Source organism: Condylura cristata, unplaced genomic scaffold (assembly GCF_000260355.1).
Source record: "Condylura cristata isolate star-nosed mole 26May11 unplaced genomic scaffold, ConCri1.0 scaffold00012, whole genome shotgun sequence".
Lineage (NCBI taxonomy): Eukaryota > Metazoa > Chordata > Mammalia > Eulipotyphla > Talpidae > Condylura > Condylura cristata.
The window spans coordinates 35,720,706-35,748,212 of record NW_004567113.1 but is presented as its reverse complement, the minus strand read 5'-3'; the positions used below and the strand labels follow the sequence as shown (position 1 = coordinate 35,748,212).

At 38.4% G+C, this 27,507-nt stretch overlaps 1 protein-coding gene across 2 annotated transcripts in view; it reads right to left on the bottom strand.

The window, feature by feature from the left end:
* The window catches only part of ATP8A1 (ATPase, aminophospholipid transporter (APLT), class I, type 8A, member 1), a 207,502-nt gene extending 182,466 nt beyond the window's left edge, over nucleotides 1-25,036 (bottom strand). The window contains exon 1 of one of the 2 annotated variants that reach the window (XM_004681324.2): nucleotides 24,733-25,036. In XM_004681324.2, coding sequence (XP_004681381.2) covers nucleotides 24,733-24,781 — 49 coding nt within the window. In that variant the 5' untranslated portion in view covers nucleotides 24,782-25,036. The remainder of the gene's footprint in view (nucleotides 1-24,732) is intronic. The other variant, XM_004681323.2, reaches the window with a different exon arrangement.
* Nucleotides 25,037-27,507: the final 2,471 nt, after the last annotated feature.

The following is a 27,507-nucleotide window of genomic DNA, read 5'->3' as shown; positions in this document are numbered from 1 at the left end:
GGGGAATGGGATCAAAAACAGTGGGAGAAAGAAAATACACTAGACTATGGTGTTGGCACATGGGTGATTTGGTGATGGGAAGCCCAAGGGGATTGCAACTGACATGAAAAAATACACAAACAAAATTATATATATATATAAATTAGGATACAAATTTTTACATTTTTTAATTTCAAATCCAAATGACAGTAAATCTATGAGGAGACATAATTACTACAGGATCCAGAGTAATTAAAATCCCATAATCAATTTAATTGTCTCATGTTGGCCTATATAGAAAGTCAAAGTGAAAATGTGTTGGGTGAGCACTGAAGAAGGTAGACAAGAATCTAAAAGCATGCAGATCCACAAAAGGGGTAGATACAGATCCAAAAGCTTCAAAGTTGGTTGGTATGACTTGGCAAGAGAGCAAGGATGCCACAAATCTATTGTTTTACACATCCTTTCCCCTCCAGAGAACAGAACATTACCACCAATGCTTAATTCTACAGCTTACTTCTTTCCTACCATACTCATTTTTCCAAATTCATATTGACATTTAATTTTCCAGGGGGATTACCATCAAATCCTACAGGCCCAGGGAAAAATCTGTCTATGTTGTAGAAGACTCTGCTATGTGTTATCTCATAAAAGAATTTTCAGGTTCTTGGGGGCATCTCAAAACAACTGTCAACTATAAACTCTCAAGCAAATGATGATAATGACACCAGATTCACGTCCTTTCATGCACTATGGATTCTTCAGAAGACTAACAAACACCCCAGGGCCCTCAGTGCTCATTTGGGCATTTGACATCCATTCATAGAGGCATCCCTCTTCTTAAAAGACAAGCTGCACAGAGCAAACCTTGGCAGGCACCCATCTAGACCCATCACTAAAAGGAATAGAAAGAGCAAGACTCAACAATGTCTTCTGAAACAGCTCTATCAGAGTTGTGCTCTCCAAGGTATGTGATGTCTTCAAAACAGCCAGAATCAAACCAGACTCCCCAAATAAATTTGGCCAGACTTTTATTGAAAAGAATAAGGAAAAGCCTTTTCCTTGTTTAGGTCAAATATATTGAGTAGGCAGTGATCCAGGAACTCAGAATTCCAACTACATAAAATATGCCATGCTTAGTGTTTATAATATCCCATTTCATTGTTATTTTTCCTTTTCCCTCCCCCCAGCAGAAAGGCAGCCTTGTTTCCCAAATTATGATTTGCTTCAATTAATGAAAAAATTACTTAGTATTTCCCAAGCACACACAGAACCAGCAATTTTACCAGACCAAATTCTGCCCATTTTTATAAAACAGCCGAATTTTATTTCTAGACCTTTGAAAGATTAAGAACTTTAACAGGAGATTTCATATAGCTTTTAGCTACTGAATGTGCTACAAGAAAGTGTCACTTTGTATTCCTAAAGAAGAATATATAAACAATTTCCTCCTGAGGACCAGTTCAGCTACTAGTAATAATTTTCATTTTCAGCAAGGTCTTTATTGTTCAGGGGTCAGCATTAGTCACACGTCCACAATAAGCAACTGTTTGTCTTCTCTAATGGTGTTTGATCATTAATCCCTCTAAGTGGTTGTGAGGCCAGCTTTGGTTCTTCCACTAATTACTTATGTGATCCTGCACAAACCACTTCATCTCTGGAGGTCATTGTCTTCCCTTATAAAATGAGGGACATAAATTAATAATCTGACGTTATCTTTCAGCTCCAAATTCTGTGAAATTAATATCTGCTGGGCATCTGAAAGAAAAATGTCAATACCCCCAATGGATCCAAAGAACAGGAAATTTTAAGAAACAAAATTTTTCCCTACTTAAGCTTTTATCAAGATGTTTCACAGTGACAGATGCCTAGATAATTTGAAGAAGTTAATCACAAAATCAGTGGTGCTTGGTGATGATGTTTCAGTCTCCACAATTACAGTGTTAACTGAGCACTTTGTTAGATAGTCTTCCCTTCTTTCTCAGCCCAGATTCATGATGGCATGCTTATTTACACGTAATATAATACAACAGAAAAGGGAACTGCTCAAAAATTATTTAGGTGAAAACTTTGTCATACAATCCTCCAGTGAAGTGTCTTCTCTGAAAGTTTCTATTACTCAACATAATTATCATAACCCAATTACAATCAGTAAGATCCACCATTTATTAGTTCATTCATTTACTCATTCAACATATTTAAGTCCCTATTATGTGCAGGCATTATTTCAAAAGCTACATAAAGTAAGTTTCCACCTCTATAAGACTCATTTTCTAGAGGAGAGTCAGATTTGTTTCATGCTAAGTGGGATAAAGAAAATTACTGTTTGATAAATGGTTGATAGAATTTCCTGTGCTTTGGTTTTATTAATTACATAATGGAAATCACAATACTGCCTACCTGCAAGGGGGTTTGTGAGGACCTTGTGAGTTAACAAATGTAGAGATTGTAGAGATCAATGCTTGGTTCAAAGCAAGTTCTCATCACTCTACATTGTAAAATGCCACATCAGAGCCCTAATGCCTCCTCCAAGCAAAAGCCCAAGGCTTAAAAAGAACTGCGGATTTTAGATACAATAAGTGATTGACTAGTTCACAGTATTCTCTTAACAGCAAAGCCACCCTATGTTTAGGTATCATGCATCTTTGTCCCATTATAACATGGTATTGTAGTCACAGGGTACACTTAAGGTGGGCTTACAGAACCATGACTGTGATCATACACCATGGAATGAGACAATTTAGGGCCAGAAATTATGAGCTATGGTCACTTTAGACAAATTACCCAACTCTAGTCACTTACATTCTTTCACACGTTTTCATGAGAATTAAAGTAGATAGTGTATGTGAATGGTACCCATTTCAGTGCCCAAGTCCCTGTGTATACACAAAAATTCTAGCTATTACTTCTATTGCTGAAATTGTAAAGGCAGAGTACGAGACTTCCACTTAACACTGGGCAGATTAGTTTATGTACTTAGTCCCTTATGCATAATCCAAGGTTAATAAGAAATTTAAATGGCAGTGTGTAGCAATATGGCACAAAACTTGTCCATCAGCTCCTGTCATCCTATCCTATATCCACAGATTATAAAATTAATCTTTCCTTCAAATACTTGAGATGAGAAAAATCCAAAGTCTCAAGGACACTAGGCATTAACATTTAAAAACTTGAATACTATTTAATTAAAAATGTTCCCAGTGAATAAACCTAGGGAGCAAAATAATAGATTTTTTACCCTATAATTTTGTACATCAACATTAAATAAGAAATGCTTTCCTCCAAACTGTCTGTATAAGGGTTATACAACAGAAATGCAGGGGTGTAGGTAGGAGGGAGGAGAGAACAAAATGCTAAATCATTCTGTTGTGTGGCAATATGGTTATAGAGGCATTCGGTCACTTGTAAACCTTTTTTGCAATTTTACTGAAATTATAAGTGAGATTGTAATAGGAGTTAGAATATCTATTATGTTATCTCTCGAGCTTATTCAGAGGGATCCAATGATATATCCTTTTACTCAATGGCTTCCAACAGTAATCACTGAAAAAAACCATTTTAATTGCTCATGTCTTTGACCTAGAATGAAATCATTAGACAGTAAAACTAGCAACAGTCCTGGAATCTAATACAAGAATGTTTAACTGGAAAACTAGCCAGAGATAACAGAGGCACAAATGCAGAACTCAGGTGTGGGTGCTATTGAGAAATTACAAGCACTACTTCTGGCTTTTTCCAAAGGTATCACGTGTTTTTATTTTATTCTCTAGGAAAAGTAATAAGTTAAAAGTTCTCATCTAATAATTTTTTTTTGGCTCAAGTTTCTTGAACAAAATAAACTTTGGTTGAATAATTTAGTCATTTGCATTTTTATTTGTTTTGTTTTGTTTTTAGTTTCACCTTACTATATTCATAGTGTTTATTTGAAGTTCCATGTTCTACACTGATGAAGCAGAATGGTCATTTCAAATGTTTGACTATGAGCCTGACAGCAGCTGTACGCGTACAAGGAGCCCCCACTCTGGAAACAATGAACTGGGAACTCCAAAGGTTAAGATTCACATACTACACTTCCAAATATGGCACTGAAAAACACTCAACTTTAAAAGCATTTTTAAAGGAAATTAAATAGAAACTACTGAGCAATGTGCTCAAATTTCTAGACCAAGACTGCAAGAGCCAGACAGGAAATGAGATTTTCAGTTGCATCCATATACCTTCCCTGTATGAGTGTGGATTCTCTGCAGTGGACACCTGCTGCTCATTCCTGCTCAGCTTCTGCTTCTCCATTGATTACAAAGAATCCACTGATTTTTTTTTTTTTTTGAGAATTCCCTTCCCCCAGCTCTAGACAATACCAATGAAATGATTCATCAAAATACCATTCCCTTTTCTGAGTTAAAGGTGGCCATGTGATCCATGCTGAGCTAATCAGTGTCAATTTGCAGGCAGCACATAGGAAGGCTGAGCCCGGGTAAGATGGATTCTGTGGCATCCTGAAGTTCCTGCCCATCAGTCAAACTATCTTGGATCATCCTGACCTTCTTGTAAAGACTTCCATTTGATTCTGAACTACTACTCAAGCTATTTTGGATTATCCTGACCTTACTGTAAAACCTTCCATATGATTATGAGAACTTAAAGAATATGTCAGCTTCCATATTACAGAATTTAAGCTGTGGCCATTCAGCCCTCTGCTAGAAAGGAAGTACTGAGCCAATGGCCATCTACCACTGACACTACTTGGACCAGGCCACCAATCACTCACTGGTATTTCTCCTCTGTGTGGAAAGATGACCTGGACCACACCTGATCCAGAACCACTCTGTTCCAAAAGTCACCAGGCTGCCTGGAACCTTCTCTAACAGGCCCTACTTGCTGGAGTAGATCTCATCTGATATTAAAAGCTGCCTCTACCCAGCTCTGAATCCACCATGTTGTGGGAAAACTGGCATGTTACCCTAAAGAACTTATGCAACAGCTGAAATCTTTCCACATCCCCAACTTCCTCTCCTTACTTTCTTGTTCATGCAACTGTGACGCTAATTCATTAGCCTCAAAGCCATTTAGGTCATAACAAAATATTATAGCAAAGAATAGCCATCTATTTGGATGATGTAAAACAAAAGTATTTCCTTTAAAATGTTGGATTCATTTTTTAAAAGAATTTTCAAAATGATGAGAATGAAACTTTGCTTTTCACATGGAGAACTTCACAAGGTCTGAGAATGAGTCCTCCAGAGCTAGGACACACTTGGGAATCAATAAAGTAGAAACTTACTCTACAATCCTGCTTTACCCATCTTGACGCTCCAACTCTGTTTTCCCAACAGGCCCTAAAGCATCTCAACACAACCATTCCAGCCACAACCCTCTCTACTGGCCTCAAGGTTGTGTTAAGTGCGACTTAAAAGTCAGAGTCCCCTCCTCTGACCATTCTTCCTTGAAATGTTCACCACAAAATTTGTGAATATGTTTTTGTTAAAGACTGCTATAGCACCAATATAAACCTTTTATTATCTAGATACTTGCATAGAAAGTGAGTAACAGATGTTACATATATACTACTAGCTTATGCACTTAGCTGAACACAAGAAAGGTGTAAATAAATGTACATGGAGGTGCCAGAGAGACAGACATAGGGAAGTTAACTCCATAATGGGGAAGTGACATAAATAAATATTTCAAGGAAGTCTCTTACTTTTTTCTATTTTAATATGAAGCATTACTAAATTCAGAACTTTGTAGTCTTATTTCTATCCTGATACCACTAATATATTTTCCTGTTATTACCATAGTATACATGGAAAACTATTTTTTTAAGTATGCTTATGGTAACTGTTCTAAAAATAAGTGTAGAAACACATCAACAGCATTTCTTATCTAAAACAGGAAAAAAATAATAGCTTAACACTTCCTGCACTCATGTTGTGTTTCAGCAAGTCCCAAAAGTAGTACCATAAGTTCTAAGTACTAGATACTGGAGTGCATTTCAATATTCAGAAGGAAGGCTCTCTACCAGCAGTACTGCATGCAAAGTCGATCACATGCCCAGTACTGGATCACACACAGTAAGCCCTCAGTTCTTCTTGGCAATGAGCTTTGCCAGTCACTTAGAAAACCAACATCTCGGGCATACTGACTTCCTGGAAATAACAACAAAACATCTATTAATATCAAATTATGCTGAACATGCAAAAGAAGAACAACAATGAAAGGTAAAAGAAATTCATTGATATGATCTTGAAAATATCCCACAGATCACTTGGTTGGATTGAAAATATAAGCGGTATATGCCCAAGGCAGATTTAAAAACTGGCACTGAAACGATTGCTCCAACTATCAGATATTTAGTCAGCATCTCCTAGAAGTCTCAATTAGCTAAAAGCATCATTGATTTGCTTTGGCATTAATTTTATCTCTGAAAAAGTAGAGGAAACAAGACGGGAATTGCTACTATAGATTGGATTCTAATCAATGCAAAAGTGATAAAATATTAATAATATTTGTAGCAGACATAACTGTGCCAATGAGCTTTTGACAAAGAGGACACACCAGGTAAAACCAGACACATAATCTGGGCTTCAGGAGGACACAGTTCAATTTATTATAAAGAGCCAAAAAAGGACAGAAGGCCATCTAAAGCTGACTAGCAGTGAAAGGTCCAGATAAGGAGAAAATCAGGTTTCTACAAGGAAGTCCTGGAGCATATAAATCAAGATTTTAATAAAGATAAAGGGGACAGATCAGAAATCGGCTCACAGGCTTAATAGTGAATAATCACAGATGTGTGTATCTCAGAAAGAAGGACAGATATTTTTAAAAATGAGACTACCAAAAACTATTCCCCTTCCATGCAGAATACAAGGACTTGATGGAATAGGTCTGACTGTTTGGTGGAAACGTTGCCCTGAGTGAACACCACAAACTTGGGTTATATTGACTCCCATCCCCTTTCCAGACCAAAGGGACTCAAGGCACCAAGGGTACAAATCCCATTATGTCATTACCACTGAAATAGGATTGCTGGGAACTAGGGGTGAAGTTAGGCAGCCAGGATTGGTGTCACCAGACATGTGGACCTTGGAGGGTGCTTGGTGTTTTGCTCACCTTCAATGTGCTATTCGGGTTCCAGTTCAGCAGAACTGGTGGGACACATTCACCAATTTATCTCTCCCTCATCCTCCATGGGCTATTCTTTTCATCATTTCCCCTTTTGTAAATAAACCATTTATTAAACTTTTTTGTGTGCGTGTGTCTGCAGTTGAGTCTCATTAATTGTAAGTCCCTTTTAAGTATGAGGGTGAGGACCCACAGTCAGCCAACCCATTTCACATTGGCATTGCCCTGTAACATGATGTCTGCGATAGATGGTGTGATGTTATCACCATTCCTATTTCTCCTCTCCCACTTCATTCTCTATCAAGGATAATCATATTAAGATTAGAATGGTCACACGAGTTAGAGGAACTAAAGCAAAAGAGAAGATACAGAATTATTTAAAAAGAAAAGCTAATACTTAGTAATTCTACAGGAATTCATAACTTGAGCATGCAGATACAATTTTAAACCTACAGAACTGTAGCAACCTATAAGGTAAGTGTTTCACTTTCACTAATGACAGAATTATGATGAATGAATGAGATTCCAAATGGGTCCCAAGAGATGAAGATAAGTCATTTCTCTCAATGTTCTAAAAAGGCAAGATGAATCCTGTAAACTACTTCTTGTGAAATTGAAGGTGTGCAGGTGTGTTTTTATAAAACAGTATTTAAATTTTTAAAGGATTTATGGTAAACATACAAAATTGGTAATTCATACATAGAACACATATGATGTTTAAAAAAGAATTTTTCCCTTGAGAAAAAGTCCTCTGCATTACCTAAGTCTGAACAATAATGTCATTATCAATGAATATGAGGTCAAAGTGAATCAGTCTCAAGTATAAATGATTAAAAGGGGTGGGATGGCCTCTACAGATGAACTGTCCTTCCATTCTTTTTTAAAAATAAAGAGCTGTTAATGTAACATCTGAAGAGGTGTGATCTTATATCAGTGAATCATATACAGTATTGTAAATGAAGGTTACCCAATAAAAATAAATAAAATGCTTACAACACACACACACACACAAACACAAACACACACACACACATAGAACCTTTAGAATGTGTGCTTTAACAAGGCTTCCTACACATAGGCTATATTCTTATAAAATTGAGACAAAGGATTTTATGAGTATGTAATGCTACAGATTCACAATTCACTGACAAACATCCACCAAAAGGGCTCACACTGGAACTCTCTCAGATTACATGCCCCTGACTGCAAGCCCTTCTGAAGGCGCCTACCGGGGGCCCCATGAGATCTTGGTCTATATCCCCTCTCTTGGCGTGAACCCTAGCCCTGGGTGCCCAGCAGATAAGCTGGCAAGATCATGGAGAAAAGGGCTGGGGGGAGGGCGACAGCAACCTGAAGCCACAAAATTATAAAATGGAGAATGGACTACATATAGAAAGAAAAAGAAAAAAGTCTATGCGACCCAGTCTGTTGTGATCCCAGAGGAACCACGGATGAAATAAATGCATAATTCACAGGGGCTCTGGAGTAAGAATCTTGTGTAACAATGACAGGAGGAATGTGCAGAAGACATGCAAGGATCAGAATTCTAGGTTTGGGAAGGTTTAACACAGAAGTCCTATATTAAAAGCCTAAAAAATGTGCAAATACAATTTGCGGACATTTGGCCTAGTAATGTAGAGATGTGTAAAAAATGAAAGTTCCAAAAATTGTTTTTATTACTTTCTTAGCAAAAAAGAGCATCCTACAAATTAGAGTTGTCTGAGAAAGGAATGAACTACCCCTAAGCTGGAACAGGAGCTGGATAACCAGTTGCTCACAGGATGTATCAGAGGCTGTGTTGTGCTTATAGTCACCCCCCGAACCCCCCGCCCCGGCTATCTGTGATATAACATTTTTATTTGGAATGAGTTCATAGGCTATTTTTTGGGTCTGGCAATAATAAAATATTCCATATAAATGAGCGGTAACAAATTCCCAAATAAACTACAAAATCATACCACACAGGAACATTCTATGTTCAGGTATCAGAGGATACTTGTCTATGACTGCTAAATTTCATCAACTCTGGAATTTTATGACCCTATTCTTTAAAAATAAATTTTTAAAAACCAGTTATGAGGTCATCTGAAGGCCTCTAATACAGTACCAATGCAAATTTTCATCAATTTGACAATAAGCATCATTGAATTAGTTAAAATGTAGCATAATTAACCCCACTGACTTCAATTATAGTTCTGAATGAGTCTGACCTTAAAATATGCTAGACAAAAATACAAATAGTCAACCATAAAAGCTAGCTGAATTACTGCAAGTTTTAATTTTAGAGCTATTTATGCATTTTATAACATAAAAACAGGCAGATACATGACTACTTCCAACTGACTAGTGCTCATTTTATTAAAAGAAGCAGAAACACCAAAATAACATTTTGCTGCTGACTTATTCTCAGAATGAGTCAGTGGTGCATGATGGGCACCTGCTTTCTTACCCCCATTGGCAAGAAAGAAGAAAACAATGCACCTTTATTATTATTATTCTTTTTAGTGAAGTCTGAAGCATCAAAACACTTAGTGTCAAAACAAAAGCCTACTGCTAACTATGAGTTTGGCAGAGAATTCAGGGCAGCAGACACAACAACAGTGCAGCAGCAAAAACAGCAGTTCATTCTGCAGACCCAGATGCCACCCAGAATAAGGAAAGGTGTGGCACTGTCATCTGCCTATTGATGACCAGCAGTGTCACAATCTGGCATGTAAAATAGCCCACAAGTCCAACGGACAAGACTACTAGAAGAAACAGGACTCCATAAAGAGTGCTGGAGAGCTCTATCATGTCCTAACATGGCCTGGGAATGGGTGTGGCTCTGGGATGCTTCATCTGTCATAAGGACTGTGGGCAGTATTAAAGAACTTACCAGGACTGGTTAGACAAGACAGGCACAAAACCTAGGAGTCATTTTACAAAATCAAGGAAGGTGTGGTTGGTATCCTTCAGCTTGGCAGATGTGGCTACTCTAAGCAGATTAAGTCAGTTTGTGGACTGCAAAGATTTAAAAGACCTAGCACAGTACTCTCTGACATTAAATCAATGACACCTACACATGTGAGGTTGCCCTCAGGCCTATTCAATGCACAGGTAGAACAGAAACAATGAGAGGACAAACTGAACAGATGTTTCAAGAACCTATCTTTCAAGGAGAAAGAAATACTAGATGATTACACTCATCTAGATGATATACACTCAGCATATAAAGAAAAAAATAAAACAAAGAATCATACAAAAACTTACAGATCTAGAAATTTAAATGCAGATCTGAGATTCCTGGGTGGAAGGAAGGTGACAGCTAAGGGTGAAGGTCCAGTGGTTTATGCTGGAGTACTATAGGGCCTTTGGTAGTGGGTGTGGTACATACATTTTAGGAGGTTTGAACTGTACCCTTAAATCATATACAGTGTTGTACATGAATGTTACCACAATCAAATCTTTTTTTTAAAGAATCTTCTAAACTTCTAATAAATAAAAATCACCAGTGTAGGAAAAAAAAAAAAAACCTCTTAATACTGCATTGTGTCTCTAGATGAACCACCAATTAGAATCATGAAATCAGTATCTATGATCTGCTGGCTACTGGTGACCATGGCTGAAGCAGAGTACGGTGGGCCTACACATGATAAAGAAACTCCCTAAAATTTCAAAACCACTCAGCATTTCAAAAGTTCAGTTTCCAAAATTGGAACAGCCTGATTTTATCTCCATCATTCACCAGACACAGAATCAAGCAATATTTGCTTTGCACCCACTTTAGAGCCAAGTGCTTCCATTTAATTTCTCTACTCCAAATGATGTCCCTGCAGCATGGAACACCTAGAGGGCCAAAAGAACATGATAACGATATGAAAATTTGTTCTCATTCACTCTGACTATGCAGCAAAAAACACTGACAATAGAATTAACAATCTAAAACAGATTAAACCCATGGAGGTTCTAAATGGGCAAAATCCATAGCAATGGAACACAGGGAAGACACTGGGAGTTATGCTTAGGTTCTAAAAGAATTTAGAGTCAAGAAGATGGAAAAAGTAGAGGCAGGAAATCCTATTTTTAGGATAAATGCAAAAAGAACAAAAGATGGCCCTCCATGGTGGCGCATAGGGTTAAAGCACAGCACTAAGGAGCTAAAGCTACTTCAGCATGAGTTCTATCTCCGCCCGAGGTGATCCACATGCAGACCTCTCCTGACCCGCCAGCTGCTCTCCTCAGCAGTGTACTCCGTCTATCTTCCTGTTCTGCTCCCCATTGTCTCTGGATAATCCTCTCACTGCCCCTGCACTTCTGCCATGCACCCCATTCTGTATGCATAAATAAATAAATCTTTAAAAAAAATAAAGAACAAAAGAAATGTATACACATATATATTTGGCACATGTGGACCTTGCCACTCTTTTCTAAGATGCAAGAAAGGTTTTAATCCATCATCCTTATGTTTTCTACTTTAGTAAATGGCACCCCCATTTGGGATTGAGTGCCCCAAACTTGAGTAATTCTTGATTCTTTTTTCTATCTACATTCTAGCCATTAACAAGTGTGTAGACCCACTTTCAAACTATATTCTGAGGCTGGCCATGTCTCATCACTATCACCTCTTCTCTCAACTCCTCAAGATGAAACTGGAATCTATGGGGTTGGACCCAAGGATCAGCATGTTTACAGCTCCTCAGGAGATTCTAATATGCAGCCAGGCTCGGTCTACTCTCTACCCAACAGGCAGGTGATTGCTCATACTATTACCACTTTGCCAAAGCACACAGGAGTTTCAGAGAAATTATAGGACTTACCTAACACCATCTACCTTAGAAGAACCATAACTATCAACCCACAAGTCGTAAGTGCCTTGTTTGACTTCCTTGCAAGTCATAGACTTATAGGGTGTTAACTTCATATGGTAGGGAAAGTAGGACTTGAGTTAGAACTTAAAGTTTGTTATATGGCCAAAAAGAAATGCATGCTACTTGAAATGACTACTATGTCAATCGTCTGGTACCAAGAAGACTAAACACAAATGAAATATAAATAGTAAGTTTGGTAATTGTGACAGTAGAATTATCTTTTAAAAAAAAAAGTCAATTCTAACAGAACATATGGAATATGTCTGACATAAAGAAAACTATGAATTCAGATTGAACACCTGGCACTCACACTTAAAATATGTAGGAGAGCAGTAGTGAACCAGCCATATGACAGATTCCACAGGGACATTTACTTAATAAGACCAAGGGAGATGCAATCTCACACCTGGGGAAATTAATGGGACATTTTTACCTCCTTTGCTAATTACATTCACATGCAAGTCTACAAAAGACCAGCCCATGTAATGCTTCTTTCATTGAATTTTAAACAAAAATGACAAGAATAAATAGTCCTCTGGACTAAACTGAGCCAATGATTCTGAGATTTCTCTCCCCTACTAAGTGAAGTGCTAGCTTTTCAAAAAAATTTCCACCTGAAAAGTAGAAGGGCAATATCATCTAAAAATGTAAAGTATAAATGCAGAGATAATAAAGACAAAAGAGAATTATAAAACATAATCAATAACAAAGTTGGACACCATGTACTATCTCTAAGTTACTGTTTTCTGAGAACTTGAAATGATAGTCATTACCTGTTGAATTAAGTTCAGAGCACCATCCATGTGGCCACAGAGAATCCTCAGTGGCTAGATGAAAATCTCCAAAAATTTTTATCTAAGCAGCTGGGGAATACAGGCAGAATTGGGACTTGGGTATTAGTTTTCTTCATAGATTACCTTGGAAAAGACTTTCATGGTGAGATAAATAAAGTTCCCTCAAAATTTTTGAATATTTTTATCAATTCATAAAGGCATTTTTCCAGGTACAAATGACTACAAATGCAAGAGGAACAAAGAGACTAACTACTATGGCATACTAAATGTAAGTAGGTTAGTAAAAAACTAGTAATGACACTGCAGAGAGGCTCGTGTTCAGCAAGCTTCCAGAGCAGATATAGCACTAGCTAAAAATAAACTAAATGTGTTTACTCTTCACTTGGTTGTGCTGAAATGAACATTGAATTCAGAATTTTAAAGAAAGTCTTCAAAACTGAATCTTTGAGAGTCATCATATAAACTTTAGTGTTTCTGAGAAGGGAAATTAAGAGCAATATAATTAGACATAGGTTATGAGGAAGTAGAGGAAAAAAAAAAAAAACAAAAAACCAAATACCAAGGCTCTTGGTTTCTAGACTGACAACACATGTAGCTTTAAACAATCTATTCCTTCTCCTATTTGCAAGCAAAGTAAATTCAAGGATCTATAGCAGTACGTTTTTTCCAGCACTGCCGCACATTAGGATTATCTGCAAGCTAAAATGCCATGGCTTAGTCTAGAAGCCCAGTGCACCAGGCTACTGACTTATTTTACTGTTCTGAGGTTGGGTCTTGGCATCAGGTATAACTGAAGCTGTCCATGTGATTCACCGTGCAGCCAGAATTGAGAAACACTGAATGCACAGTGTGGCTATAAAACAATCCATTTTACACAAGCCTCCACTGCCTTGTCCACATGGAACATACTTTGGTTAAAGATGGCATAGTGTCAATCTTCTGCATGTCATTTCTCTAAGCTTTAATCACAACTGTTAAAATCAACCAATGACAGGTGTTGAGTAAATCTGCCTGTGAGTATTTATCACAGCTATTCTGGCATTGATAGTGGGCTGGAAACCCAAGATAGCTTATGATAGAGAATAGTACATCAAGTTTGATGAAATCTCCAAGAGAGATGTTTCATTTCTTTGGTTAGAAACAGTTTATGACTTGTTTTTTTTTTTTTTTTTAAGTAGCATGTAATAGACTAAAAAGGGCTATCAATTAGTCATAGTCATTAGGATGACAGTAGAAGAGCAAAACAAAGGATCTAGGAGAAAGGGTCATGGACAATGGGTGCATGCAGCACTAGAGATCTCCAACGTGAGCCAACATGTTTGTCCTGATAAGCTGGCCAAGAAAAGAGTAGGGAAAAGTGCAAGCAAATGATATTCAGAAGCTGTGGCAACCCTTTTTTGGGCATTAGAACTGCTCACAAGTGCAGAGCCCTTGAGTACAAGCTAAGGTCAGGGACCCAAGGGCTTCTCTCCTAGAGAAAAGCATGCCGCCTCAATCCTGACGCTCTATGAGCTGCTGTGATAGACACTCAGGGCCAAGGAAACAGTGATTCATACACAACCACAGAGGTCAAATCAGAGATCCTCAAAAGTTTTCTGCATCCGTGGTTTTCAGGATTGGGAAAGGGCTTCATTTCCATAAGGGTTAGGGGCAAAGAAGGGCTGCAGATGCTAAAAGGATATTTCTTTCAACATGCTTGTACTTTTAAGATCAGAATTACCCATAGGTACAGATTACAGATTACAGCTGCTGGACTACTCCAAATGAATGTCAGGATAAGTTGTCTCTCTAATTCAGCTTTGCATATTACTCTTTGCATGCTTCTTTCATGAAAGCCAGACTTGTATTTTAAATATGTCTGACCCATGAAAGTAGCTTTCTGGCCTAGAACCTAGGCTGGCGTAGGCTTCCTAGTAACAATCTGCCAAAACTGTCATCTGACTAAGCAGATTCTTATCACCACTGCCCCATATGGATCAAGATCAGTTATCTTCAAAGATAGCTCACACAAAATAATGAATAGAGTTCCAATCTTAAATTGATATTTCCTGTTACCTTGTCACTCTGATATTTCCTGTAAGTGACCCATGAAGCCTAATTGATAGTGACATAGATCAACAAAATAATGGCAGCACTGTATATAAAACACACTACTCCAAGTTACTTTCTTAGCACACATATTTTTTGGCATACATATCAATGAAAACTAATTGGGAGTTAGGGCAGGATAATTTTCTTTTTAATCAAATCTATTTGAAAAGAGAATGTAAAAAATGGGAACAAAGCAAGAGCTTCAAAATATGCCATGTTATACTTACATAAAAGCTCTAAATTAGTGCAAGAGCCATGTCAAAAGCAGTCTTACTCAAGTACTAACATAATGTGTGAGGTTTTATAAGGATATGTGTGACTGCCTTCTGTTGTTAAAAAAAAAAAAAGCTGAAGGCTGAACTCTGAAGGGGGAAACATATCCCACATGTATTCTTAATAAGCTTACTTTGACTCATTATTTCCATTATACAATTTTATATTTTGAAAAACTAGTAAATGCTAATATAGAAGCCCATGCTGGCGTGTGTGCACCAATAGAGCAGCTATGAGCAAGCAAGCACACAAAACAGGTCTAGTCTACATTGAGATGCTCTGTAAATAAGACACCTACAACAAGCTAGGAAAATACGGCACAAAAGGATTCAATATATCTCCATTAAGTTTTATATCAATAATATAAAATATTTTGGATAGACTGGGTTAAACAAAAACATATTATCTCACCTGGTTCTTTTTATTTTTAAAATATGGCTACCAGACTTAATAAAATTATACTTCTAACCTTTGTAGCTCACATTTTATTTCTTATAATGCTGATATGAACATAAATACCAATTTGATATATACAGAGTCATGGAATCATTGTTATATCCCAACTGGTTTAAATCCTGACCTCGACTTCTAGCAGAAATGATTGTAAAAGAGTAAATATCTCAGTATTGTTTAAGGGCTATTACATGAAACTTTAAAGGATGTAAGTTGGAACCACAGTCCAGAATACCTCAGCTGGTAAAAACAAACAAACAAAACAAAACAAATCTTGCTGGAAAAAGATAGTATAGCCAGATATATTTGGTGAAGTCTAGCTAATGAGAAACTTCATGATATTAATATAACTGAAAACCTTCATAACTACAAATATGTAACTACAAATAATTTAGAAGAAAACCCATTCAGACAAACATGTAATTACAAATAATTTAGAAGAAAACAATTCAGACTGATAGTTTCAAAATTAACAATTTTCAACTGATGTGCTAGAGATCATAAACTAGAACACAGAATTTTAGAAAAGACCCCATTTATGGTATCATCATAAAATATAAATCATGTAGGACCTAATCACTAAAATGGCAGGTTTATTTTAATAAACTCTCCTCAGCACTAGATTGAGAGAAAAACTGTTTAAATGATTCAATATATAAAAGATGTCAGTTCCTCACTGACGAAACTCAAAAAAAATAAACCACCCCATTAAAAAATGGGCAGTAGAGCTAAAAAGACACTTCTCCAAAGAGGAAATGCAGATGGCCAACAGGCATATGAAAAAATGTTCAACATCACTCGTAATAAGGGAGATGCAAATTAAAACCACAATGAGATACCACCTCACCCCAGTGAGAATGGCACATCTTCAAACAACTAGCAACAACAAATGTTTTGGGAGGATGTGGAGAAAAAAGAACTCTCCTGCACTGCTGGTGGGAATGCAAACTAGTACAACCACTATGGAAAACTGTTTGGAGGTTCCTCAAACTGCTAAACATGGAGCTTCCCTATGACCCAGCAATCCCACTCCTAGGTATCTACCCAAAAGACACAAAAACACTGATTGAAAAAGATACTTGTACCCCCATGTTTATTGCTGCTTTATTTACAATTGGAAAAACATGGAAGCAGCACAAATGCCCCAAAGTAGATGACTGGATTAGAAAGATGTGGTACATATATACAATGGAATATTACTCAGCAACCAAAAAAGAGAAACACATGTCTTTTGCAACAACTTGGATGGAGCTGGAAAAGATCATGCTTAGTGGGATAAGCCAGAAAGAGAAAGAAAAATACCGGATGGTTTCACTCATAGCAGGAGTATAATGGACCAGGTGAGAAAATAAAAATAATGAACAACCATATACCAGAGACATTTTGTGGGGGTGGAGTGGGGAATGGGATCAAAAACGGGGGAGGGGGAAAGGGAGGGAAATGCACGGGACTATGGTGGTGGCACATGGGTGATTTGGTGATGGGAAACCCACGGGGATTACAATTGAGATGAAAAAAAATGTGCAAAATGATGTAAAAATAAACTTTTGTAAAATTAAAAAAAAAAAGATGTCAGTTCCTCAACATAAATTTATAGATAGTGCAAACTCAGTCAACTTCCCAACATATTTTAAAACTTGATTCAATGATGCATTTCCCTGGTTCAAGTGGAAAGATAAGCAGAAAATAGAATAATTTAGAAAAAAATGTAGTGAGTTTAGGACAGCTGTGAGGATTTTTTAAAATTAATTGCAATAAAAGAATATGATAGTAGGACCATAAGACACAGACCAAAATAGGAGAAGAAGAAGGAAGGGGAAGATGAATTCAACCATATATGTAAATACACATCAAACTAGTATGAGATCAATGGATAAATAAATTGTTATGCCAGATGGCTATTGCTTTGAGAAAAAATTAAAATTAGATCTCTACCCTCACAGATAACAACAAAATGAATCCCGTAGGAGTTACACATGCAATTGTCTAAAATGAAACCTAAAAGTTCTAGAAGAAAAATTAAAAAATATTTTGAAATTAGAAATATGACATTAAAGCAGAAATTTAAATGAAACAAACTGAATGATACTTTATAAAAATTAACTTAATAGAAAACACTACACATTTAAAAGACACATTATAGTCAGAGAAAAGAGTTAATATCTTTAACATATGAGAAGCTCTTAAAACTCAGTACAAACCAAATTTCATAAAGGAACATGAAAAAATAATTCGAAAGAGAACATTCCAAAATGTATTCAATCTAATAAGCAGAGCAAGGCAAAACAACACATTCATTTAATATAGTATATATATTCATAAAAATAATAGAGGCAGTTAGCTAGTGCTGGAAAAGGGGTGGAGAAAGATGCACTCTTGTACATTTTTGGCAAGGGTATATTTCTAGCAAGTGTGACATATGCATCAACAGTCATTAAAAAAGTATATCATTTTGAACTAGAAATCCCTTTTCTAAGAGTGTTCTACAAGGAAATAATCAGAAAAGTGCACTACAATGTATGTTTATTCAAGAATGGCTTGCTTAAAAACATAAAACCTGAGATGATCTAACTTCCCACCCACAGAGATTTTTTGCAAATTATTACACATTAACATAAAAAGGCTAAACTGTTATAACACCAATCATCTATGCATTTAACAAATGATTATTGTGACACAATTAAGTGTCAGGCACTAAGGATGTAAATGGTGATAGTGAAGAAAACTCCCTTCTCATGAGAGGAGGAGGAAGTCAAAAGATACAAACTCCCACTTAGAAGATACATAATTTCAAGGAATATAATGTATCACATGGTGACTGTAACTAACAATATTGTGTTATATATGTGCAATCTGTGAAACAAGTCTATCTTCCTTTTTTTTTAAAGATTTATTTATTTATACATACAGAATTGGGGTACAGGCCAGAAGGGCAGGGGTGGTGAGAGGATTCACCAGAGATAGAGTGGGGAGCAGAACAGGTGGAGTGAGAAAGTACACTGCTGAGGGGAGCAGCGGGCAGGTCAGGAGAGGTCTGCTGCCATGTGGATCACCTGGGGGGTGGGTGGTGTGAGTATCAAATTCTTGCTGAAGTGGCTTTAGGAGAGCCAGCCAGGAGGTCCCACAAATCTATCTTAATGGATCCCTTCACAAGGGGGAAATGAAAATGATGTGAGGTAAAAGATGTTAACTAAATTTAGTGATCAATTCCTACACATACATTTATCAAATATTTATGTTATATACCCTAAACGAATACAATGGAATGTGTCCAATATATCTCAATAAAACTATAAAACATATATTTAAAAAATCCCATTCCTCTGGGAGTTGCATAAATCTATTATTTGTTAGGAAGAATGTCCATGAAAAACTAGTAAGAAAAAAAGTTTTAAATAATATAGAATATTATCTCATTTTCTTAGCACATGTATTTCTTCTTTTCTGGAAAACAATTAGAAAAGATATATGTGAGAATGTCAACAGTTTGATACATATTTTGGAATTGTTTACTATCTTCTTGACACCTTCTTGCAGTGTAGGTTTTGTCTATAAGCACGTGTTACCTCTACTATCAAAAGGACAAAGTTAAGCTCTCCCATACAAAATTCAGAGTTGCCCATTCATGAAACATGGAGGGTGACTATTTGGTAGGCAAAGAAACACAGCAGAGAAATAGACAAGGCAAAAATTGCTCCCTTTGTGGTGCTTGGGTTCCACTAGGTGAGTATCAAATAGGTCTGATATTAAATCATGTTTAGGTCATAAGATTCCTTTATTCTTTTAACCAAGATCTGTGTTCCTACTATGTGCCAGGCAATGTCTAAGTGGGCGCAGAGACAAAAATCTCTGACTTCAGGGAACTTACTATCCAGAAGATTAGCACATAGAAAGATTTGGTTTATAGTGTGGAGGAAGGAAACTGTTGCCTTTATATCAGCTACATACAGTGAAACTATGTGACAAGAGATGCAGGCAGCAAAAGGTTCAAAAACTTCAAAAGTCTACTCTGACCTATCCAAACTTTCCAATGGTTGCAAGATAGGCACATAATTCAAATTCTGCTTTTGAAATGATGAAGTACTGTAGATTAGAGTCTAAAATAATTCATTTAAAAAAAGATTTATTTATGCATACAAGAACTGGGATGTAGGCCAGAGTTGTGGGGGGTGAGAGGATTCAACAGAGACAGAATGGGGAGAAGAACAGACAGATTGACCTTTTGAAATACACTGTTGAACGGAGCAGTGAGCAAGGCAAGAGAGGTCTGCTGAGTCATGTGGGTCAGCTTCCTGGCTGGGGAGTGAACTCATGCTGCAGTGGCTGTGGATAGCCTCACAGTCTTCAAATTTATGTTGTGCTACCAGGGAGGACCCCTAAAATAATTTAGCTGTGCCATGCCATACTTAATATGTCCAGAATTAAACAGGTAAGACGACATAAATTAGGGGAATCTCAAATACTGATTACATAAAGTAGCATTTTGCCTCTCTATCTCATAGTGCAATGCCAGTTATAAACCTTTAACAGAGCTTCAAGTTTCTTTTGGTGTTGTCATTCACCAACATCTATTTTTTTGTCTTAGCACACAACTAACTGACACACAAGGGCATAATCCATGCTTATTAAAAAAGAATCTTCATTATCTTTTAACCTGAGTGACTGAACTGGTCTTCTAGAAGTTACCTGTTAGCAATCCTTGTAGAAATTGTCTATTGTTCTTCTTGCTATTTTTGGGAGAGCCTACAGTTACAAGTATTTTAAAGTTGCTATTTATATAGATCAGTTTAAGAAAACAATGTTTTATACAATCAGATGTCTTACATTTTAACATTATAATATATAGTAGAAGAAAATATAAACCTTGGATAGGTATGTTTTTCTGTGCAGTTTCTTAAACATTTAATAATTATCATTTTGTAAATTGTGAGTTGTAGAACAGATTTTCAAAAAAATAATATAATAGTTTATTTTTACATCATTTTGTACATATTTTTTTCATCTCAATTGTAATCCCCATGGGCTTCCCATCACCAAGTCACCCATGTGCTATCACCATAGTCCAGTACACTTCTTCCCCCCCCGCCTCCCCCCAGTTCTTGATCCCATTCCCCAATAACAGATTTTTTATTCAAACAAAAGACTAAGGCAATTTGAATACCAAAGGTGGCTACACCTGTACCAATAACCATTCTCCTTTAACAAAACACTGAGTAATGTGCCCTATGGGAAACACTGTTTCCCAGCTTTTTCTGCAAATGGAAGCCAATGAAAAGTAAGTCTGTGTCTTTGTGTGGCAATGGAACTCCTCCCTGAACTCCACCACTGTAGTGGCAGAAATCTCAACAACCATTTTATAATTTTGTGGAAGTTATACATTTTTTTTTAAATAGTGCAAGGAGAGAATGCCCCTTAAAAATTTGGGTAGTGGGCCTAACTAAACTGGACTGCTTGCCTTCATTCTAGTTTTACAGGAGTGAGAAAATGCTACTATTTTAGTTTCTATTTCTTTAGTTTCTATTTCTAGCTGCATTCAGAGACCCATTTAATTTAAGTGGTGAGAAGTACAGGGGCCTAAAATGAATTCTTGGCCTTCTGTTTCATTTGCTTCTGCAAAATTTATCTATTATTAGGGTATCATGTGTATTATCTCTGAACTGAAAAATCCAGTCTATTTTTTCCTACATTTAAACTCCAAATATCTAAGTATCTTTCAACATTTGGATATTCCACAATTACTTCACTAACACAAATTCCTTATCTTTTAATAAAGCTCCCCAATCAGTTAGGTTCAAATTATGCACTCCATTTCCTCCTTCCCTCTGGTAACCACTAATTTGGTCTTAGAGTCTAAAAATTTATCTGGGTTTTATTGACTTTGTTTGTTTCTTTATGTAGCACATGTGAGTAAAATCATATGACATTTGTTGCTTTTTTCAGACTTATCTTTCTAGGACACTTCTTTGGAAATGTCACTTCCTTATGATGACTTGGCTCCTATCTGGCCCTGTTAAAGATATTTGTATCATGCCTGAACATGGGAAATTGCATTAAATGAACTCTGAGAAACTTTCCAAACATTTGATTCTATATCCAAATGACTCATCTTGCCATTCAGAGTGCTCTGTAATCTAGCAGTACTTTACCTATCCAAATTTACATGCTACTCCTTCCAAGCCTCCTTTTTGCCTGGTGAATTTCCCTAAAAACTGCAAATAAGTCAGGTTCACATTCACCATTTCCAGTTGTTACTGTCTACCTTCAGTGCCTTCCCAACTACTGAAATAGATGGCAATTTCCTTGCTACTCAGACTGTCATCTGCAGGCCAGCATCATCCAGCATTACCTGTGTTTTGTGTTGTCAGAAATGAAATTCTAGCTTCAGCTCAGACCTAATGATATAGAATCCACATCTAACAAGATCCCAGGGTATTCAAGTACACCTTCAAGTCTTAGAAATACTACAATAGTGTTTGTCTCAAATTATTCTGCAATGAAGAATTCACTAGCTGACCTTCTGCAGGACCTGTGTCATTCAAGCAAGCATGATATTCAACTAATAACCCTTCTTAGAGTATTTATTCCTCATTTCATGAAGTTTTTTTTCTTTTTGCCCCAACTTGGTTGTAAATAACTTGCATCTGGCCAACCTGAATAGCAGGAACAGAAACCCATTCAGGCCACTATAAGGGATAAAAAAGAACCTATTCTAAACACTACTTGGGAACTGCAACTAGAAAACTCAGGAAGGGAGGTGCTCCACAGACAGACGCTCTCTTAGCATCTCTCTCTCTTTGACCCATTTTCTCTTTTTCCCCTCCCTTCATGCTTCCCTTCATTCATAATCACTGCTTGTTAAAACAGCATTTCAATTCTAGATACCCATTCTCTCCTATACCATTTTGCTCACCTTTGTCCCATTCTGCTTCACCCTGCTTCAGTTTTAGTCTCTAAGCTTAACTCTTCCCTTGAGTGCTATCTTTTTTGAGAATCTTTTTTGGAGCCACTCTACAGGTTACAGGTATCCGAGCCATCCAGACTATGCTGTTAATTTGGGTGCCTACCCTGGGCCTACTTCAATGTTAACCTCTTCCAGTTAACAGCCAGAGCAAGACAAGCCCTTTTAGGTAGTAGGAGCTGTCAAATGAGAATATTTCTTAGGAAAATGTGGGAAGAGCAGGCAATGAGCCACATTGCCAGCCCACAGAGTCATTATTTATGTCATCCTCGCCATAGTCCTGAGCAAAATGCTGAGCACATAACAAAATGAAACCAACCAATATGGAAAGTGAAGGTCATTCAGCTAGCACTAGATGCAGAGGAAATGCAAACAAAGATGAAATAAGCAATAATCCCTGTTTCCCCAGAGCCCTTAATCTAAAGGTGTCACTGAGATAGTTACTTGATCTAGAACAAGTACGGCAACTACCTGAGCAACAATTTCTTTCACTATCAGGAAGAATCGCCTTAATCATGTGCAGAAGAGTTATCTCCATGAAAATGATTCAAAATACACATACATGAATCAAAAAAGGAACCGGTTTTGTACTGTTTTTTTTTCTCTCATATAATAATATTTCTCTCTCTCTCTCTCTCCCATAATATTCAACCCATTTATTGCTATTGTTTGAGGAAATAAACCCCAACCTTTACTACTACATTTCTACTACCTATATAGCTCACTCAAGTAGTGATCAGAAAAATTTACACATTTCAATCAGAAGTGTAAAAATAAGAGAGCATTTTTTTTACAATGTAGATTTTAAATAACATTATCTAATTGTGCATCCAAACCTCTAATGTCCTACACACTTTTCACTTTTTTTTGGTTACATTATAAATGATAATAATTATGTACCATAAATTCCTATGTAGGGCACATATCAGTTTGACTTGTGTGGATAGTACCTTAGAGCAGTTTTCTTTTGTATTTTCTAAAGGTGAAATCAGAATACCATAGATTATATTAGAGTGATGGTCCCCATTTTTAAGATGGGAACTGTGGGCGTAAAAATACGAAAATGGCCCATTGCAAGTCCCTGGAGCACTATTCTATTAAGTTCTCTGTGTACGTGTGTGTTTCTAAAACCACTTTACCACTTGCCTCATATTAAAGAGTAGGTTGTAGGGAAAGGTGGGATAGCAAGATAGACTAGTTTTCAAAAACATGTTATTCTGCCCTTTGCAGGATTCCAGTACTGGTTTATAGGAAAGAAAACAAAACAAAACAAAACAAAACTGCAGTAGGAAATACAGATCTTGCTTTTTGCTTGGAGCAAAAATCAAGACATATTTACTAAGTGATCACCACATGCCAGGCAGCCTGCGGAGGACTCCTTGAATAGGATGAAGAATGTTTCCTCTAAAAGCTTGCCCAGTCTCACCTGCCTATCCCCTCGGGCATCTGTTGCTCTGAGCTGACAAGTGCAGCCATTCAACAGCTGGCTCTGGGTGGAGCAAAGGCAACAACTTCCACCTTGCTAAAAAGTCAACTCAGCTGGCCAAAGTGGCGATATCAGGCAAAAAGAAAAAAACTCAACCAACCAACCAAAACCTCGACAGGAGCAGGTTGAGACTCTGCTGCAGGAGGCAGAACTGCACAGACGGTAGTGCACTGTGCCCACTGAGTACCCAACCCCAATGAAGGCGTCTCAAGCTGAGAGACAAAGCGCTGTGGATCAAAGGATCCTGCAGCCTGGGAAGCTCAAACCCGCTTCTCCAGGAACCTCCAGGAACCACCGGGGCTGCAAAAAGGCAGGCGGGGGCGGCGGGTTGGGGATCTGTTCACTAGAGGGGGAGGAATCAGCTCACTCGGGTGGGGGAGCTGAGTAGAGACAGGAAGATTTTTGCGCTGGAGGTGCGAGGTGAACAGGGCAAGACAGCTTGATGATAGAAAGCTTCACGCTGCGGTGTAAAGCAAGCTTTCGGGCTCCAGCCGAAGACACCAATTTGGGGACTCTAGAACCGGGAGGCTGCGCAGGGAAAAAGCTCTGCCAGGAAGAGGGCGCGACAGCCAGACTGCCTTGGGGGAAGAGGTGAAACGAGATGTCCCTTCCTACACACACCACACACACACACCACACACACACACACGCAAACATCCGACTCCAAGATGCCCAGAATCACTCCCGCTTGCGCCTCGCGCACAGTCCGGCGCTGCGACAACCACTCACCCTCCGCTCGAGAGCGGATCTCCGACACTGTCCTCCGCATAGTCGGCATCTCGGCGGCCGCTGCAGGTGGGTCTCCACCCGGAACCGTGCACCTGTCACCGAGCTGCGCCGGCGGGAGACCCGGCTATGCTGCACGGAGCGTTCAGCCGCCGCAGCTCGCACTCAACAGCCCACCACCGGTAGTGCAACCACCGGGCGCTGCCCCCGCACGCCGGGAGGAGGTGGGAAGTGGCGACCAAGGCGGCGGCGGCGGCCGCAGAGCTCTCCTGCAGCCGCGGAGGGGGCGGCTCGGCAAAGGGCGGAGCTCGGCGCGGGGAGGGGTCGCCGGGAGCGCGCTCACTCGCTGCCCAGGCCGCGCGGCCCGGGAGCCGGTAGAGGGGCGGGGAGAGACTCGGGGCTTCCTCCGCCCCGCCTTGCTTCGTTCGGGCCGTACCAAACCGGCTCGGGGAGGTTTCGGGATCCCGCACTTCTTACCGCAACGTCCTGGCAGCACCTCTGGGGCTTCGGCCCCTCTTGCCACCCTCAAGGCTTTCCTTTCTCTCCCAAGTTTTGACCAAAGGGCACGGGGTCCTCTGGTTCCTGCATTGTCGCCCCAGGTCCCCTCTTGCCTCTCTCTGGCTTGTAATAACAATGGGGCTGCTTGTGGTCTGGAAAGTGGGGTTGGGTCTAATGGGCCGGATGGTGTGTGGTAAAAGGGGCTGAGATGCGGCAGTGTAAAGGCCCCGGGTGTTCACCGCCTGGTTAGAATTCTACCTTCCCTGCAAAGCCAGCTGCCTTCGAGATCTGTTTTACTTGCTCTCTTGGGTCCAGAAGCAACAGGCTCCGAGGCTGGGCTTCGCGGATCGCTGGGGCTCCTGTCCCTGGCGCTTGCTTCTAATCTGGGGTTGATTGCTAGTGGGCCAGGTGAATCCCTCTAAGCTTGAGAAGCTGTGGAATTGCAATAAAGTAAACTAATTATTAGGCCAAGTGGTTCAAAAAGGCCTTTTTTTTGGGGGGGGGCGGGGGTGCTTGATCATATTTTTAGTCAAACCTACACAAGTTGGTTGCAGTAATTTTACCTGAAAAGGAAAGAATAATCTTAGTGTAAAATCCATGAGCATATTAACATGTAATTTGCCCTGTATTTTAGAGATGACAATAACCTCATTAAATTTCATTTTGTACCGAGATGGATGATAAAAAGTTATCAAAGCAAATAGGGTTTGTTTATTTTCTTGCTATTTCATCTTCAAGTTAGGATGTAAGGTTTTATGTACACAGCAACTGCTGAAATATCAAGAAAGGAATAAATTAACAGCAATTTGCTTCTTCCCCAATCTTGTCTTCCTCTAAGGCCCAGTAGAGGAGCGACTTATATGTGAACTGCTTGCAGATCCTGGAGAGAGCCACTGAGCTGCTATTTCCAAGCCTTGAGAAGAAGTAAAAGAAAATCTGCCACAGCGTTTTATCTCCATTTGTGGCTTTTCCTCTGCCTCCTGCTGGTAGCGATTGCTAATCAGAGCCCTGCCCTACATTAATACTCAGGCAGGCGGTCAATGCATATTTATGAAGAGTCCACTCTAGTTGGCTCTGGTTCAGAGGCTGGAATGAGAACAGAGGACATATTTCCAGTGTTCCTGAAATATGGCAGGGTAGAACAGGACTCAAGATGAATGTGTTTCAAGTGATGGTAATGTTTTAAAAAATGATAATCAAACGCAAGAAATGAATAACTTTTCAGTGTTGTCATCACTGGATTTTTTTATTCCTTCCACTTCCAGGACTTCCCTGTAAAGCAGACTGCCCTCCGATTTGATTGGATTCATTTGAATATGAATCTGAAGTAAAATTAAAGAACAAGGAAACAATAAAAGACGGGCTTTCAAAGTTAGCGAACAGAAACCAGAGAAAATGTAATGCTTTTATGGTTAATATTTTGCAGATTTTATGTAAAGCCAGAGTTGTTAATTCAAAAATCAGTAAACAGCATGTTTATTAATGTTATTTGATTTATGCACAACCACCTTTGTAATGAGCCCTCAAAAGAAGTTCAGTTCTGCTTATTTACAAATAATTAACTGAAAAGAGTTACCTCTGTTTTGTATATGGCAATCTATTTAGGTGTGTGTGTATGTCGCATTAACAATCAGCATATTTAACAACATATATCATTCACACAGAAAATGATGACAGTGATTCATAAGAGAGTTTGCGTGATATAGTTGCCAGTGTACTGTGTCTTTTCTCAGATTATATTATCACCTTTCTCTATCATGACAAAAATAATCCCAATTAACCCATTTCTGAAAAGCCATTTATTCCTGTCGGCTAGAAATCACATAATTTTGTAGGTTCAGGAACCTGATTTAAGTTAATTGTACTAATCTGCATCCACTTGATTCCAAAGTCCTCTCAAATCTTCTCATCTTCCATTGTTGTGAGAAGCATAGTGTGCCAGCCCCTGGCAGAGAATGCTGGTTCCAGCAACATGACCTTGTCATACAATCTCTAGTACTAGTCAGGTGTCAGCAAAGATCATTTAAAAATTTCAGGTCCTATGACTATACTACTGATGAATTTAGATGGAAGAGGACTATTTAAGGACAATTTTTTCAAGGATCAGATTTCATTGCCTCCCACAAAACATACACTGACTTTAAAATAAAAGGTCTGAGGAAGTAGGCCAGTGTGCTAGGTTACAAAGACACTTACTGCATATGTGAAAGTTAACCAGCAATAGAAGATGACTGACTTTTAATGCCAGAGACAAGCAACAACTTCAAAGTTTGAGAGAGG